This window comes from Anser brachyrhynchus (genome assembly GCF_964034855.1).
Source record: "Anser brachyrhynchus genome assembly, chromosome: 18".
NCBI lineage: Eukaryota > Metazoa > Chordata > Aves > Anseriformes > Anatidae > Anser > Anser brachyrhynchus.
The window spans coordinates 8068684-8084561 of NC_137711.1; the positions used below are offsets into that span (position 1 = coordinate 8068684).

The window sequence follows — 15878 nt, forward strand, 5'->3', positions numbered from 1 at the left end:
AGCAGTGCAGCTCCGCTGCTGAAACCGGGGGTGCTGGCACAAGGGTTTTGCTGCACCACGCCTGCAGCGAGGCAGCAGGACAGGCCCTGTGCATTTACTCCAGGAGGCAACCGTGCCTCTTATGTTTGAGAAACCCAAAGTTGGACTGGGAATTAAACAAAGATTCCTGGCTGTGATGTGAAACATCTTCAGCTGAGGGCCCCTTGTGCCTGCTGGGGCAGAGCAGCCGCTGCCCACCAGGCTGGGAAGCAGGCTGGGAATTCAGCTCTGCCTGCGGCGAGCAGAGCAAGTCGCTGTCGCCCTGAGCAAGCCGCCGGGAAGGGAGAGGCGCCCACCGCCACCCGCTCCTACCCCGAAACGTTCTCCAACAGGCACCTCCTGGACCACCCCCTGGCAGGCAGCGGGCTGCAGCCGCAGCGCTGCCCTCCCACAGCAGCGAGCGCCCTGCTGCCACACGCACCAGTGACAGCCACAAACTGGTCCCGAGCCGTCCCCAGAACCCCCCCGGGTGTTCTCCAAGGCACGCGCGTGTTCCTCCCTCGGGGCTGCCGCACGCCTGCAGGACGCGGAGGCAGCTCACGGCCACCCAGCGCCTGCCCCCACCGTACCCCCCTGCCTCGCTGCAGCACCGGCACCCCCCAGGTCCTGGCGCAGCTCAGCACCACATCTCCCTCCCAGCCTTTCCATCCCGTGTGCCGGCTTCGGGGGAATGCAACGAAGGCACCGGGCTCGAAAAAAAGCGAGCTGTCCTCTACCAGAGCACGACAGCCCTGGCACGGAAGCGAGGGACGGAGAGGGGAGGGCTGCTCGCCTCCCTGCCTCCCCTCGCAGACCTGCCGCTTCCCCTGCCGCTTCGGAGCCGTTTGTTTTCACACGGCAGCCAGACAAACACGACCTGGGAGCACAGGGCCCGAACTAAGCAATTCTGGAGGCCGAGCGGCTGGAGGAGGCAGGACAGGAGGATTTTGCAGAGGGTTCAGCTCACACGGCCATCAGTCTCTGAACAACAGAACAAATTTCACTGAAAATCCCTCCAGAAGAGGCTGCGCAGCCTGGTGTGGGGCATCCTCGGCGGCCACTGCACGCACCAACCACGCCGCAAACCGCTCTAATCTCTTTAATTCTGCGTTTGCATATTCAAACAAGATAAGGCCGCTGTTCACAATCACTGAAAGATACGAAGAGCTGAACATTTACCTGGTGAGCAGAGGAGTGTAACTCCAGATTTTTAGGAAAACTTAAGCCGACATCTGTATTTAACCTGAAAGGCAGCAAGAAGGGCAGCCCCTTCTGCACACCTGGCCAGCAGGGACACAAACTGGCCAGTTCTTGGGAGGAACACAGCCACACACCCAACCTCTGTGCTGGTGGACGGCTTGTGCTGAAGTACTGCAATAATCACCAAACTGGGAGCTGAATCGCAACCAACCATCTCAAATCTGCGTTTTCAGTCCCCGAAGAACCCAAACGCCACCTTCCTAGGCAAAACAATTTTAAGGCAACTCCAGGTCTTACCGCCCTGCTGCCTGTGCCCTCAGCAGGCAGCCCCAACGACACTCTTACCTGCTTTATGTCCCTTACGGAAAAAACATACATGTTGCTGCAGCCCCCGAGTTCTTCCTAGCTCTCAGGTTATCGACAGGCTCGGCTGAGATGGTAACAGGAAAAAGGACATTAGAAGAAGTCCTCTACGCAGCAGGGTGGTGCATGCTGTCCATCCGTGCTTGACCCTCCTGCCTCGGCCGCGTTCCAGAACCTTCCCTTACACAAGTCCGTTGTCACCACTGTTACCTCACGCCCAGGTGTCAGCTCTAAGCCTCCTCGACAAGCGGGACAACGCAGAGGACGGCTCGTAAGCATTTTCAGAAATGCAACAGGCGTTGGAAATTCAGAGATTTGTACCCCCACCTTACTAGCTCGCCTAATAACGCAGTAAGGGGACTGCCAGGAGGCACAGGTAAAACCTCCATCCAGCCACTGAAGCCTCTAAGCACCTCAGTGACAAAGCATTAAAGCGCTGAAGTGCCGTGCACCTCTGAACAGGAACAGACCAACGATCAGAAGTTGCCTGAAAATTCAAAGCCTACGACTGAGAAGTCCCAGATCCGGTTCACCTAGCTGGTTCTTCCCGAGCAGATTCAATACGATGCTGACGAAGGTTCACAAGAAGCTGCTTCTCTCAGGATGAGCTGAGCCCATCTCAGAAATAAATCATGATAAAAGTCAAATCTGCAGTTGGGTCTTACTTCGCCTCTACCACACGCACCGCAAGGTTCAGGTAACGCTCCCAGGCTGAACGGATCCCAGCAAGCTGCAGCTCTCCTTTCGCAGGAGCCTCGGCAGCAGGCGCGCGATGGGGAATATCTCAGCGAGCTCTGTCAGACTACAATTATCAAAGGAGAATTGTGAAGGATACTCGAGCACTGCACCAAAACCCATATTGCTAGATGTTATTACCACCAGGCTGGCCACTCGAACAGCACTCCTTTTCATAATTATGAAAAAAAAAAAAACAGACCTTTGCGATGTGCACAAAAGGGAACTGAAAAAGCGGTTTCCTGAAAACAAGTCACTTAGGTGGGGGAGTGGGATGGGATAAAAACAACGCACACCTCTCAGCATGAGATTTTAACAACGTTTTTGTGAATGGAGCACTAACACGATTCAGGAAGATATCAGTGTTTTAAAATGCCCCCAAAGAGAAGCTCGGAGCTGCCTTACCTTTACAGCATCTCGTGGCGGACACAGGTGCCCAGTTTTCAGTACACCCACCCAAGCAAGACAATGCCCCAGCTCTAAGCTGTATGCATTCAACACGTCGCTCAGATTTCACCCAGGTGGCATCTCGGCAGCCCCTGCCCCCTGCCCAAACAGCCACTTACAGCCAGGCAGGTGTCGAGAGGGGGAATTTCACCCGTTGCCGAGGGCTGGGGTCAGACCGCAGGCTGCACGCTGTCATTCCTGATTAAAAGCTCTTCCTTTTCCTGGTCTCTAAGGTAGATTTGCCACTTGGCTAAATCACAGCCCAGCTGAACGTGACAGGTGCCTCCTATTCTCGCGAGCCTAAAACAAACTCAGAGCCAGCGTTTAGGCGAGGCTAAGCCAGGAGCAGCAGCACCAGCCCTGCACGCAGCGCTGCCAGCCTTGCAGCGTTCCTCCTGGGGCCTGAGTTTCACGTGGGAACATCATAAACATGCTTTGTTTTGCTCTTCCTCAGAACGCAGATAATCCCAGCTACTTCGCTTCAAATTCCCTAAAGCAACTGGGTGAAAAAAAAACAACAAAAAAAAACCTTCTAGCTTAAATTAGTGGGAAAAGCTAAAACCCAAGCTCAATGTCACCCCGCAGTTCAGATGCAACACTGCCAGGCTAGCAGGTCATACGTAACTGAGCATTTTGAGAACATCCAGGGATTTTTTTTGATAAAACTGGAAAAAAAAGGGGGCAAGCAGGTGCCCTGCCAGTTGGTGGCAAAGCATCGGACGGGTCTGCTGCTGTCAAAGCAGGGAGAGAACTGCAATTTTAAGTCTTTTCTCCCATGCTCAGTGGTACACACAGGCTGGACGAGGATGCTCTGAACTTGGTTCCGCGTCTACTTCTTGATCTTTTGTTTTAAGGCTTCATTCAAGCACTGGCAGCACTGCAGGCCACAGGCAGGCACCCTGTGCAGAACTGGTCCGGGGCTAAGTTAGCAGCGCTGAGAACAAACGGCATCCCACAAAGACTTCGTGGGCTGCTCTCCCCGGCAAGCAGCACGGGCTCTGCAGCTGCTGGAGCACTCAGCTCGCCGCCACCATCACAGCAAGGGGATGCTTTCAGATCCCAAAGAGACGCAGACACGGGTTGCAGGGCAGGGTCCTGAGACGGTCTGCAAATGCTTCTAGAAAATGCCTTACCAGCCCAAACGGGACGAGGTGGTCAGCAAGATGCGAGTTTGGATAGTAACCGAGCTTGTTCCCCCCTGCCCCACGCTTACCTTAGCTTATAGGAGCAGTGACAGCATGAGACAGGGACCTGTCCTACAGGCACCACGTTTAACAGGCATCTTTTCAGTCCCTTGAGGGTTTCTCATCACGGCGCTCCTGACAGCGAACACTTATCAACGCCAGCTCAGAAGAGATTAAGGAAAACTCAAATTAAGCTTCCCCAAGAGGAAGTTAAGGTTCACGACAGAGTCGCCATGGGCAGGAACAGACATACAACACCGCCTACAAGAGGCAGGCTGGCTGATGAGACCAGTTTACCCCACAGACTACGGCCCAGGAGGGTAAATACAGCTTGTCAAACCCCCCACCAGCAGTTCCCAACCATCTCCACAAACGCTAAGAAAAAGATTGCTTTTGAGTACTCACTTTGCAGCAAGAATGCCAGCTCTGGGAGTTGTGACAAGAGCATTTTCCCTACAAAACTGGCTGGCTCGCATGGTTGCACATATGCTAATCAGAAGGACTACCCTGATCTGAGAAAAAACAAGCTGCACGGGGCAAAACCAAAAGAAGCAAAAGCAACACCGACACTCGTGGCACAGTCGCTGTAGGACATAATTCAGCTCTCAATTATTTTCATCATCATGCAAGAGCAAATAGATTTTAAAGGGTAACCAATATCAACAGACGACAGTCTGGTACTAAATCACATTACTGAGCACAGAAATAAACATAAAAATACACAGAAAAAATACCTAGCCACAGCACGATTAAGAGGAAGCCAGGAACTTAGCCTGGATTTCTTCCAAAGCTCCAAGTGTCAACACTGGGAGAAAAAAAAAAGTAGGCTCCTACAATTAAAGATTTTATATCTGCATTATGGCAACCACATCACTTACAATAGCTGTGATACTCAGTTCCTGTAAATTATTCATCCTCCTCTAAGAGGCCTAACAAAACAAGAAATATGAGAGCTGATCACATAATACTCTAGTGAAATACAGAGAGTGCTCGATGTGGAAAGTGTTAAGTTTTTATCTGACACGTGGTCTTAGATAAAAGCAGCCTCTGGAAAGAAACTCTAATGCCACCCAAGGAGGGTCCTTGAGGCTGATCGAGGCAGCCGGGGACAATTCTGAGCAAGAAAGCCCTGGACAAGTGAACAAGGGCTGCAGGGTGAGCAGGGAAAGAGCCCCTCTTGCAAAGTAGTGAGACAGTGAGGGTGAGAAGGAGACAATGAGCGTGCCTCACCACCGAACAGCACGTTTATAAAGACAAGAAGCTACTTAGGAGCCAGGTTTGCCTTCTGTAAGAAGGGATGGCTGCAAACTGCTTGCACATTTCTGGCAGAAATTAAAAATCCCATCCAGATTTGGGACAGCTTCCTAATTGCAGAAACCAAAGCAGCCCGGTAACTCTTTTTATGGCAGACCTTCAGACACAACCGGGCTGCTGCAGCCCACGACAGCAGGGCTCGGGCTGCCCTCGCCAGCGCCCACATAATCACAGGGAGCGCTTGTTTGGCACGAGTTTTGTTACAGGAAAGTCACCCTGCACTTAGCACTTTGCTTTGTCATTGCAGGGCAGGTTCAGCCTGTGCACCAAACGAGCCATTTCTCTGCCGTGTACCAGCAAAATCCCCAGTGCTGCACACAACTAAATAGAGGAAGTTTCTAGCCTGAGAGTCAAAAGGGCAAACAAGCCAGCTCAGCCACACTGCTCAGATGTTCTGGGTGAAAAGGCAGTCACTGAGTCAATAGCACTTTTATATAAAAAACTGACACTAAGATATGGAGTGTGAGACCTCAAAACACTGGCACATTAAGATAAAAGCATCAACTAATGTAGCAAGAAGACATTTTGGGCTTTTTTTTTTTTAATTATTATTTATTTTTAATCTAGGAACCCAGGTATCGGGTTCTGGCATTTCCTCCAGTGTCACTTTCGCTGCTGTATAATTCTGCACGGTGCTCTCCTTCCCTATATTTCAGGAATATACAGCATCTATCAACTTGCTTCATCCTGTGAATTTTGTTCCAGTTCAGAAAGCTTCCACAGCGAGAATAATTCGGGTCTATGTTCATCAATCACATGCCGCATTAAATACACTTCAAGGAAGGAACATTACATACTACTACACCTCATTAGGAAGAGCTTCCCAAGCTCCTTGGAACATACCCGAACACTGCTCAGCCTCCCTCTTACAGGAAGCAAATGAATCATCCACATCTGCAGACTCTAAAAAACAACAAAACCCAAAGATTTCCAGGAAGGACAGAGATTCCTCCCTTTCCTCTCCCCAGCTCCTCTTTTCTTCTTTAACCTGAAGACTGCAGACAACTCGCTGAGATTGTACTTCAGCATGGGAAGCCAAAGCAGTTTCTATAACCTGGACCCCGCAGGCTTCCTGTGGCACAAGGACAGAAATTGCTCAAGTTAAGGACAAAACAATAAATATGAAGAGCTTGTTCACTTACAGCCAGTTACACAACCACGTAGTAACTCTAAATTTAGAAAATGTGGCTAGTTTGTCTCAAGACTAACGCTGTTTCAAGGAACTTGGACTCAGATGCTGAACAGAAGCACGAATACTTCTTGCAGCAGCCATGAGAATTATTCACTTGGATTGGACGCGTAACCTACCTTCCAAGGAAAAAAAACATCTTTCATCTTCAAAAGCAGCCCGAAGAGCAAAGCCAAGGGACAATTCCAGCGCAGGGCCCTCCTGGAAATCTGATCACTTCTGAGCAGAAATATCCTGCTGTACACTCACCTCCAATTCTGAAAAGCCAGTTTCTGGGGGGAGCAGCCCTGCAGCGAGCAGGGCAGCTCCCGAAATGCCTGGCTCCTCTCAAGCAGCAGGTATGGCAGGAGGAGCTGGGGTAGGGTAACTGTGGAGTAAAGCTGGAGGAAGCAGAGCATGAAGCTACTCAACCTACAGAGCTACTCAAGCTCCAGTTGTGTTCCAGCGTAGCTGTTGCCACCAATTTTACCAAGGACTATGATCTAGGACAGTATTTACTGCCTACATATCTTTCTAACTCGGCCTTCCAAAATTCTCCCAGCTTACAAGATTCATACCCAAATTAACTCTAAAAATACTAGGTTACTCACCAGTTTACTCATGCGAGGGAACAAATCAATCTGAGTCCCTCAGTACCAAGAGATCCGGTATGCCATCTATTTTCCAAGCCCCCTTTTTACCCAAACACAGAATAACCAATGTGTTACGGTTCGGGTGAGGGTAATTTATCTGTACGGAAGTCCCCAGCTATAACTGCACGGAAGAATGTCAAACATTTTTCCACCATCCAGACAGCTCACCATCTCCAGCCCTGCTCAGAAAGGGTCAAACAGAGAAAAGAGGGAGCACAGCACCAAGAAAACACAGCTGGTGGCCTTGCACTACTTCGGGCTATCTTGCCCACGGGCACCTGCCCCAGGCACAGCTGAAGAGGCACTGCCACATCAGCGCCCGAAAACGCTTTGAAGATGAAAGTCCTACTTACTTGCTAAGTATCCTTATCAGTAGAGAAGCAGTGCTGTTTCTTAAAACAAAAATGATTCATATGCAAAATTCCTTTATTCGTGAAGAAGTTACATCCTTTCAAAAGTAGGTAAAAAAAAAATAAATGAGCTGTGATGGAACTAATTCCAGCTCTGCCGGTATTACTGTATTTCACTTCAAGCAGAAGGCTCGATGTCCGCTGACATGAAAATGCCACCAGTCAGTCCAGCAGGAGGGATGCACGAGGAAGTCCCAGCTTTGGGCTAGGAAGCACAGTTAGAAGCCTTAAGCTCCGCATCCTTTCAGATTAAATAGCCCTTTTGCCTGCCAGCCTCCACACCTCTCCCTGGGCAGAACAGCTCCGCAGGCAGCTGCAGGGACGTGCCTCCTAAGCCGTGCTTGGCGCCTGCTGAATCCCGCACCGCTGCTGCGATTTTATGCTGCAAAATGAACGCTGCTTAATGGAGCGAGGGCACGGCTACCTAGCTTCCCTTCGACTCCACACACTGTAACCAGAGGCTCCCAAGTGATACCGCAAGCACGAGCCCAACAGACTCTTTCCTTGTTTCAAATTAACTCCCACCCCTAAAAAAAAACAACAACACAAAAGTGAGTCCCCAAAAGACAGTGCTCTGGACACCACTTCCACAGCCCTCCAGCTGCTCTCTTGGCGAGATTTAGACCAGCGGGTGAGCAGAGACATGGTGCACCAAAATCTTAAAGATCTCCCCCAAAACCTGAACCAAACCGCACCACAACCCCTCCACGTCACGAGGCTTCTCTGGAGCAACTCAAACCTGAACGGAGACGGACGAACAAGGCACATAGCCAACATACAGGTACCCAAATCCGCACACATATCACCAAACTCATTTCTGCTCCCTTACACCATGCTCTGGAGGTTTTGGCCCGGAAAGGTTTCGATTTCCACTTGGGCCTCCTCCCGAGGCTTCCTGCTGGAACAGGGCACCCAGCAGCTACCAGCCCGTAATTCTGCTTGCCCCGCACCCAGGCAGACGCACGAGGGAGGCAGGAACGACCCTAAAACATCCAGGGTAGATCAAGAAATAGGAGTCGCATGAACCCAGGCTACGATGAGGCAGCCGGGGCCTGCGGGGTGCCCCTCAGGCCCCCCTGAGAGCACCACAGCTGATCTGCAAGCACCCCCAAACGCCAAGCCCCCGTTTTTTGTAGTGTTTGATGTTTCACCCCCTACCTTTCCACCTCTCACACGGTCTACCTGTCCCTTCCCAAAAAGCACGTAACATCCAGAAATCAAAAAGCCTACCGAAACCCGAGGGTACAGCCGCCACCCAGTCAGCCCAAGGACTTTGCTGGGAGGAGAAACTGGCTTTTGCTGAAGTACAGTAACTTTACAAATTTTGGTTTCAGACACAAACACACGCACATTTAGCAGCCTAACAGCAAATGGAAAAAAGCCCAAAAGTTACCATGAAGTGTCCCAGAACAAAAAATAATCTGTAGGAAGATGACATTCTCCTATTTTACCACAGGCCTGAAGGCCCCAGGAGGGGACACAGCAGCGGTACAAGGCAGTGCTGAGCTGAGCTATGTGTCAAGTGCTCCAGAGCACAACATAAGAGGAAAGAAACCCAAGTCACCTCTCTGTTCTCGGCCTTAAAGCAAGTGCAAAAATTTCAGGCCGAAGGATCGGTTTCTAGGCTTGCACTGACCCATTTGGGCAAAACCCCAGCACAGGGTGGGAGGAGAGTAGAAAGGTAGGAGGGGAGTGGAAACAACGAGGCAGGTTCTTCCTGGGCAGCATTTAAGAAGGTGTCATCACCTTCAGAGCCTTTGAAATCCCACAAGTAATTAAGGCTCTGAGCCTCACAAATGCTGGTGATTTCCCCGCACCAACACAGACGCTGAACATGAAAAATTGTGGCTTGCTCTGAAGAGAGAACTGAGGACAGCTGGCAGAAGCAAGGCCTTGCCCCAAAAAGCACCTGTCAGAGCTTCTGCCATTTAACTTCTGAGAAGAATCTTTGCCAAAAAAGTAACTTTACATAATTGTTTAAAGCCTAAAACAGAAGCCCGTTTTGGAGCTGCACAGCACAAGCGAAGGAGAAACTTTATGAGAAAGTCGCAGCAAAATGCCTCACTTACACAGGTATTTCAAAGCCTGTCATGGGCTTTGATTGATTCCTTCCAAAGCTTTTAGCGCACATTAGTTTGTTTACTAGTCCTAAGAGCATTACTAATTTAGCTGCCTTCCCCCCCCCCTTTTAGCTACACCAGCACATCGCAAGCGAGTGCACCTTGGAAGAGGGAGCGAGCCACAAAACTGCTTGCTCAGTGAGGTTTTGTCCATTTTAAAAATAACACTCCTGACTGGGTTTGGAACAAGTATAATTAATTGCTCAGCCCAGGTGGCCACTCATACTCCCAAACTGTCAATTCACCTCGCACACGGTACACAAAATCTCTCTTTGTACAGTAACAGGGTGTAACATCTAGTACTCCGGAGGTTTCCACACCACGCGGTCTACAGGAGGCCATTTCTGTAGTAAAATATTTATGATGATCCCCAAGTCCATATTGCAAGCGTCCAACAAATCAAAGTAAAGCAAGAATCAACTCAAGGGTACGTAACCTTGCAAAGAGTGCTCGCGGGGCGGAAATGATACCCACTGAAGTGACTGTTTTACACAGAACTACACAAATTCCAGTAAGCTTTTTCTCTCTTCCTTGCCTCTAACGGCCGCGCAGATCAGGTGGTTTCAAAGCACCCCCCTGGGAGACTAACCGAAATGTCAGATGCAAGAAGAGGGTTAGACACAGCTTCCTCGTGCAATAAAAAACATCATTATTAGCTTATGGGCGTTGAATTTGCACAGTTCTGCACTGTGACCAGCATTTGCTCCTGAGAAGCAGCCGTACCCAGGCCATCCCTCTTCACCTGCTGGAATTTAAATACTCTGCATCGCAGCACTTTAGACAGTGAAGGCACTGGCCAGGTCTGAAGATGGAATATTTTTAAGGCTGTTTTCATCCCTCAGTCTCAAGCAGGTAGCACACAGTCACTGGCGAGGACTGATGCCTGAAGAGCCCATGCTTGCGGGCTGGGAGCCCAGCAGTGAGGGCTGGCAGTGGCTGCAAGGGATGGACAGGAGAAAATACAGACCTCCAGTAAACAGAAATATTTCCCTCTGCTGTTGTATAAACACACTGAAATCACAACTTGCAAGTTTAGGTCATAATGACTATATGACAGGATTCAGACAGCAAATAAAATATTCATGAAAATATTGAAATTACGCAGGAATAATGTCTTCAGAAAGCTCTCCTGCGAGCTTACATTCATGGCTCAATATTTGAGGTCAAGAAGTTATGGCAGTGAAGGGTGGGAAGGAACGGGAGGGCTGTGTGGGATGAAGGAGAGCTGAGTTCACAGAAACTCGCGGAGATAACATCAGCCAACTTCCAGCTAACAAGCTGAGCAGCCACTGGGCTGTGCCTGAGGAGCCCTGATAGCATGAATCCGTTCCCAAAGCAAAGCCGAATGGTGTAAGAGAGCCGTCCGAACCAAGGGGGATTCTGGACCTTACAAAACAAGAGGCTAAAAACTTCCCGAGGAGTTTCCCCTCGTCCTGGGTCCCTACATGCTGCCTCCCTGTAAACCCACAAGCACTGCGAGCAATACAGCATCACGCCAAGACGCCAGCGCAAGCATTCGTTCCCCGAGGCAGACGGAGGAGCACAAGGCAGGAATTCAGCAGGCCGGCCGGCTGAAGGCCTCTAGATAAGGTGCTGAAACACAACACCTGCACTTTCCACTTCCCCCGTCCGCAGAAGGCGGCTATCAGCCTCGCACAAGCGCCGCGGCGATTAAAGGCGGTGGAAAACTCTGAGGCTTCCAGGTGAGAGGCAGGAGGAGGAAGGGCAGCAGCGTTTCAAAGCACCTTGCGAGCCCCACTAATACCTAACAAAATCGAGAATTTTTGTGAACTTCCCAAAGGCAGCTCAAGCATGCAGCAGGGATACCAACCTACAGCCGAGAAACCCTGAAATTAAAATTCAGCTGTGGCTAATTCCCTGCCAATTTGTTAGGGCAAGCACCAAGCGCTTGCACCCGTGAGCAATACCTTCAGGATTTCTGCACCAAGCCTTCCAACGGCAGCGTGAGGACAAGCAGGGCGGTTCCAGCAGGTCGGAGGAACCGCTGGTTGCATGACAGCACCGGGGTCCAACAAGACACGGTTGGCAAACCTGTCTGCAAAGGGAAGCTTCCTCCTTCCAGGGCTGTGTTTGACATTATTTGGCAGCAATTCCTTCCCGGTGTTCTCAATTGGGAACGCGCTCATGGGAGGCACAAAAGGAGCGCAGACACCAAGGATAAAAAACCCTGGCTCTTCTTTTATTCGCATGAATGCCACGATACCGGTGATGACTATCAAGCCAGGAATGAGCTCAAATAAACTACTAATTCTTCTGGAAGAGCTGGTGGGCCTTCGTACCAAATGCTAGCTCTATTTCAAGAGAAAGTTTCTATTACTTATTAACATCGGTAATTGTGTGCTTGTGGTCAAGTGGCAGCCTGCCTACCGCTTCCAACAGGAAAGAACAAAAGTAAGCATTGAACTTCTAGAAGCAACAGTAAAAATCATTAGTTTACATATTCCCTGGCTGGAAAAAAAATAAAAAACACACCTAACCCCCAACTTTAAAGAGAACACGGGGAAGCTCTCCGATTGTAACCCAGCTTGGGTACAGAACTGCTGCTGTTGACCTTTGCACTAGGAGCAGAAGGTGCTGTTTGGCTCTCCTCGAAATCTGCAGCGACTTTATTTCCCCCCTTCGGCAGGTACAACACGTGCTCTGACCGACACACGTGGCAGGGTTCGTGGATCTCCACGTGCTCGAGAGCTGACAGAGGCACCCAGCCCTCGGCACACGCCAACCGGGCACACGAGAGCACGCGATGGGCCAGCACGGGCCCTGGATGCAGGATTTACCTTTATCCTCTGCCCACCGCAGGGAACTAAATGGGACCTTGCAAGAGAACCGCAACGAGCACCCTCCCAAAGCCATCATGTAGCTGCTTCGGGACTGGTTACCACTTCCAAAGCCGTCAAATAACTCACAGGCAGAGATGCTAGAGAGTCAGAGCCCCGGCCAAGAGACGTAGCTGCAGGTGAGGGCTGGCACCGGCGCCCAGAAGCCAGCAAGCCTCAGCCCCACGGCACCCACGCGGTGCCCGAGGTTTGTTCCAAGGGGTTCCCAACGGCACCAGATTTGGGTTCAGTAAGCCCAAACTGCAGCGCAGGCTGCACAAAATGCCTCTCAGTCCTGGTGGGCAGCTTTTCAAATGGGAAAATCGATGCGGTAAGCGCACCTGAATGCCTCAAGCTCTCAGGAAACTTCTCCCCGGGGCCCAGTGCCTGCGCGGTGAAGATGCCGACCCCGGAGAAGGACCAGGAAAAGGGAAGAAAAAGGAAAACCCTTTATTTATGTAACTGTCTTTGAATTCTGGTCATCCCCTGCCTGTTTTTTTCTAACGCTGGGCACTCAGTACCCTGTGCAAAGTCAGAATTAACAGATCTGAATACAGGAATCCAGGAACAATTCCTAAATCTGGGTTGATTCACCTAAACCGAGGCGGCCTTACTTAGATGCTGAAAAACACGCTCAACTTCGGACTGATTTTTGCTGCAACAGCATACAAAGACTTATTTAAGGCTGCAGTGATTGAATCGTGGTTTCTTTAGAGAAAGAGGGTGTTTTTTTTTCCTTAAAGGTAGAAACATACGGTGTGCAAACATCCTCCCTTAATGCCCGTTTTCATTTTTCTTATCTCCAACTGGTCACGTGCCCAATGACACTATCCCCTAAATATAGCTCATCCTGCCAGCACTCGCAATCCCACCGCTCTCTGCAGGACCACAACACACCTTCCTTCCCCGCTTCCTCCCTCCGCATCACCTCGACACCTCACCGTGACGATTTCGGGGTGGCAAAGCCGCCGGCACGCCGGGACCCTCGGGCTCCCGGTGCCCCCCCGGTGTGGCAGCCCCCCGGGCGAGGGCAGCGCCGGCCTTCTGCTGTGCTCAGCGCAACGCCCATGGCTCGCCGGCCCCTTTGTGCTGTATCGCAGTGCCCCCTCTCCCTCTTTTGTCTCCGTGCCGCCAGGCAGCCTGCTGGAAGCCCCCCGGCCAGCCTCACCCCGGGCACTGCGCCCATCCCGGCCTCCCTCGCGCCCCGCGGAGGCGAGCGGGAGGTCGTGGGACGGCGGTGGGCTCACCAACGGTGCCCAAGGCTCGCACGGACGAGGGCACGTCCCGTACCACGAGCCGCCCGCCGTCGGCTTGCCGGGCCGCCCGTTTCGCTGCTGGCTGCCCTAATAGAGGCCGCGGTGCCGCCGTCCTCCGGTGCCACCGTCCTCGACGCGGAGGCCACGTCGCCGGCAGCGCTCCGCGAGCTCGGTGCCACCGAGAATCGCCCCGGTGGGCAGGCTCGGGAAGCCCCGAGACGAGGCCTCCAGTGGGGAAGGCTGAATCCCAAAGGGTTTGAGGCCCTCGGGTGGCGGAGGACGAGCCGCCCTCAGCCTCCGGGAGGCCGCGGGCCAACCTTGGCCGCTCGGATGGCGGCGGGCGGCCTCCGCCGACCCCTCGGGGTGGTGACGGTGACGGTGGCGGGGGGATAACCACGGCAAACCCGCAGCCTCCCGCTCCTCAGAGGGAAGGACGGAGGCTCCGGGGCGAGGCCGGGCGGCGGCCTCGCGAGGCCCGGGCCTCCGTGGCGGAGGGTTTGGGGGGTGGTGGGGGGGCACGAGGCCGGTCGGTGCGGCCCCGCCGCCGGTTACCTTGGTCTCCTTGACGTGCTGCTTGATGCCCTCCGGGTACCACTGCACCCGCACGTAGCCCCGCCGCAGCGGGGAGGCCCGGCCTTCCTCCGTGCCTCCCGCCCCGGGGCCGCCCGATTCGGAGCCACCGGAGCTGGCGGCTCCTCCGCCGCCGCCTCCACCTCCTCCTCCTCCGCCGCCCCGGCCTCCTCCGCCGCCTCCTCCTCCTCCTCCTCCTCCTCCCCCCGCCGCCTCCTCTTCCTCCGAGTCCGAATCCTCGCCGTGGATCAGGCGCACCAGGCCGAAGCGCACCGAGCCCCGGTACCGGCCCGACACCAGGTCGTGCGAGAAGAGGAGGCGCTGCGAACCGCCCGGCGGGGGCGCCGCGGGGGGGACCGACGGGACCGGGACCGGGACCCCCGGGGACGCGGCGGGGACCGGCGGCGGCGGGATCGGGCCCCCCGGTGCGGGCGGTGCGGGCAGCTCCGCCATGGCGCCGGGCAGAGCGGGAGAAGCGCGCGGCCGGCGGCGGCGGAGGCTGGGGGAGGGGAGGGGAGGGGCGGGCCGGGGCGGGGCGCGCGCGCGGGTAACGGCGGGGGGCGGGGCTTAGCGCGGCGATAAGCCCCGCCCCCTTCCCGCCGCCGCCGCCCCGCCGGGCGGTTACGTCACGGCACGGCCTCAGGGCACGCCCATTGGTGGCGTACGGCCACGCCCCCTTGGATGGCCACGCCCATCGCGGGGAGGGAGGGGGGAGGGGGAGGAGGAGGGGGAGGGGGGAGGAGGGAGGACGGGGGGCAGTGGGCTCCATGGGGAATGGCCTCGGGTTGTGGCGGGGAGGGAGCGAGGAGCCATTTCTGCTCGGAGAGAGCGGTCAGGGCGTCGGGACGGGTTGCCCGGGGAGGTGGTGGAGGCACCGTCCCTGGGGGTGTTCAAGGAGGGGTTGGACGTGGTGCCCGGGGACATGGTGGGTGGCGGTGGCGGGAGGGGGACGGCAGGACCGGATGGTCCTGGAGGGTTCTTCCAGCCCTGGTGGTGCCGGGATTCGGTGAGAGGAGGAGGCCTGGCCAAGGCTGGAAGAGAACCCAGGCCTCAGCAGAGGAGAGGTGGAGGCTGAGGTGGCCTCCGTTCCTGGGGCACTCGGACGGGCACTGCAGTGCAGACAGAGGGCTCTGAGCTGTACGGTGAAGCGATACCAAGCCCCAGCAGGCACATCCCAGGCCGCAGCTTCTGCTCAGGCCTCCCAGGTGAGGCCCAGGTCTGCAGGAGAGGCCGGCACCCACCCACCCGCACGGGGCGAGCACGCCGTGCCCACGTCAGCCAGGAGCAGCGCAGCACTTGGGGAGCAAGTGAACCCCAGGCCGTGCCCCAACACCCTGCGCTTGTGCAGCCCCCGAGAGAGATCAGGGAAAGAAACCAAAAATGCCGCCACAGGAATTTAGGGGAAACTGCCCAGAACATGCAGAGGTTGCACAGGATAAGGGCCTGTCCCACAGAGACCACTCTACGTGATACCCGTGGGGCTGAGTGCTGCTCTCGGTGTTCTCCGGTTCACAGCAAGGCACAGTATTCCTCTTTATGGCTCCTGAAAGTCCTCATTAGGGCGTGCAAATGAGCCGCAGACTTGGCTTCATTGACTCGAATG

At 53.9% G+C, this 15878-nt stretch overlaps 1 protein-coding gene across 2 annotated transcripts in view; it reads right to left on the bottom strand.

Moving 5' to 3' along the window:
- UBE2O (ubiquitin conjugating enzyme E2 O) overlaps nucleotides 1–14800 on the bottom strand; it is a 62344-nt gene extending 47544 nt beyond the window's left edge. Inside the window, exon 1 of one of the 2 annotated variants that reach the window (XM_080560802.1) lies at nucleotides 14258–14800. In XM_080560802.1, coding sequence (XP_080416928.1) covers nucleotides 14258–14728 — 471 coding nt within the window. In that variant the 5' untranslated portion in view covers nucleotides 14729–14800. Of the gene's footprint in view, nucleotides 1–1563; nucleotides 2368–14257 lie in introns of those variants that run through there. The other variant, XM_080560803.1, reaches the window with a different exon arrangement.
- Between the last annotated feature and the right edge of the window lie 1078 nt (nucleotides 14801–15878).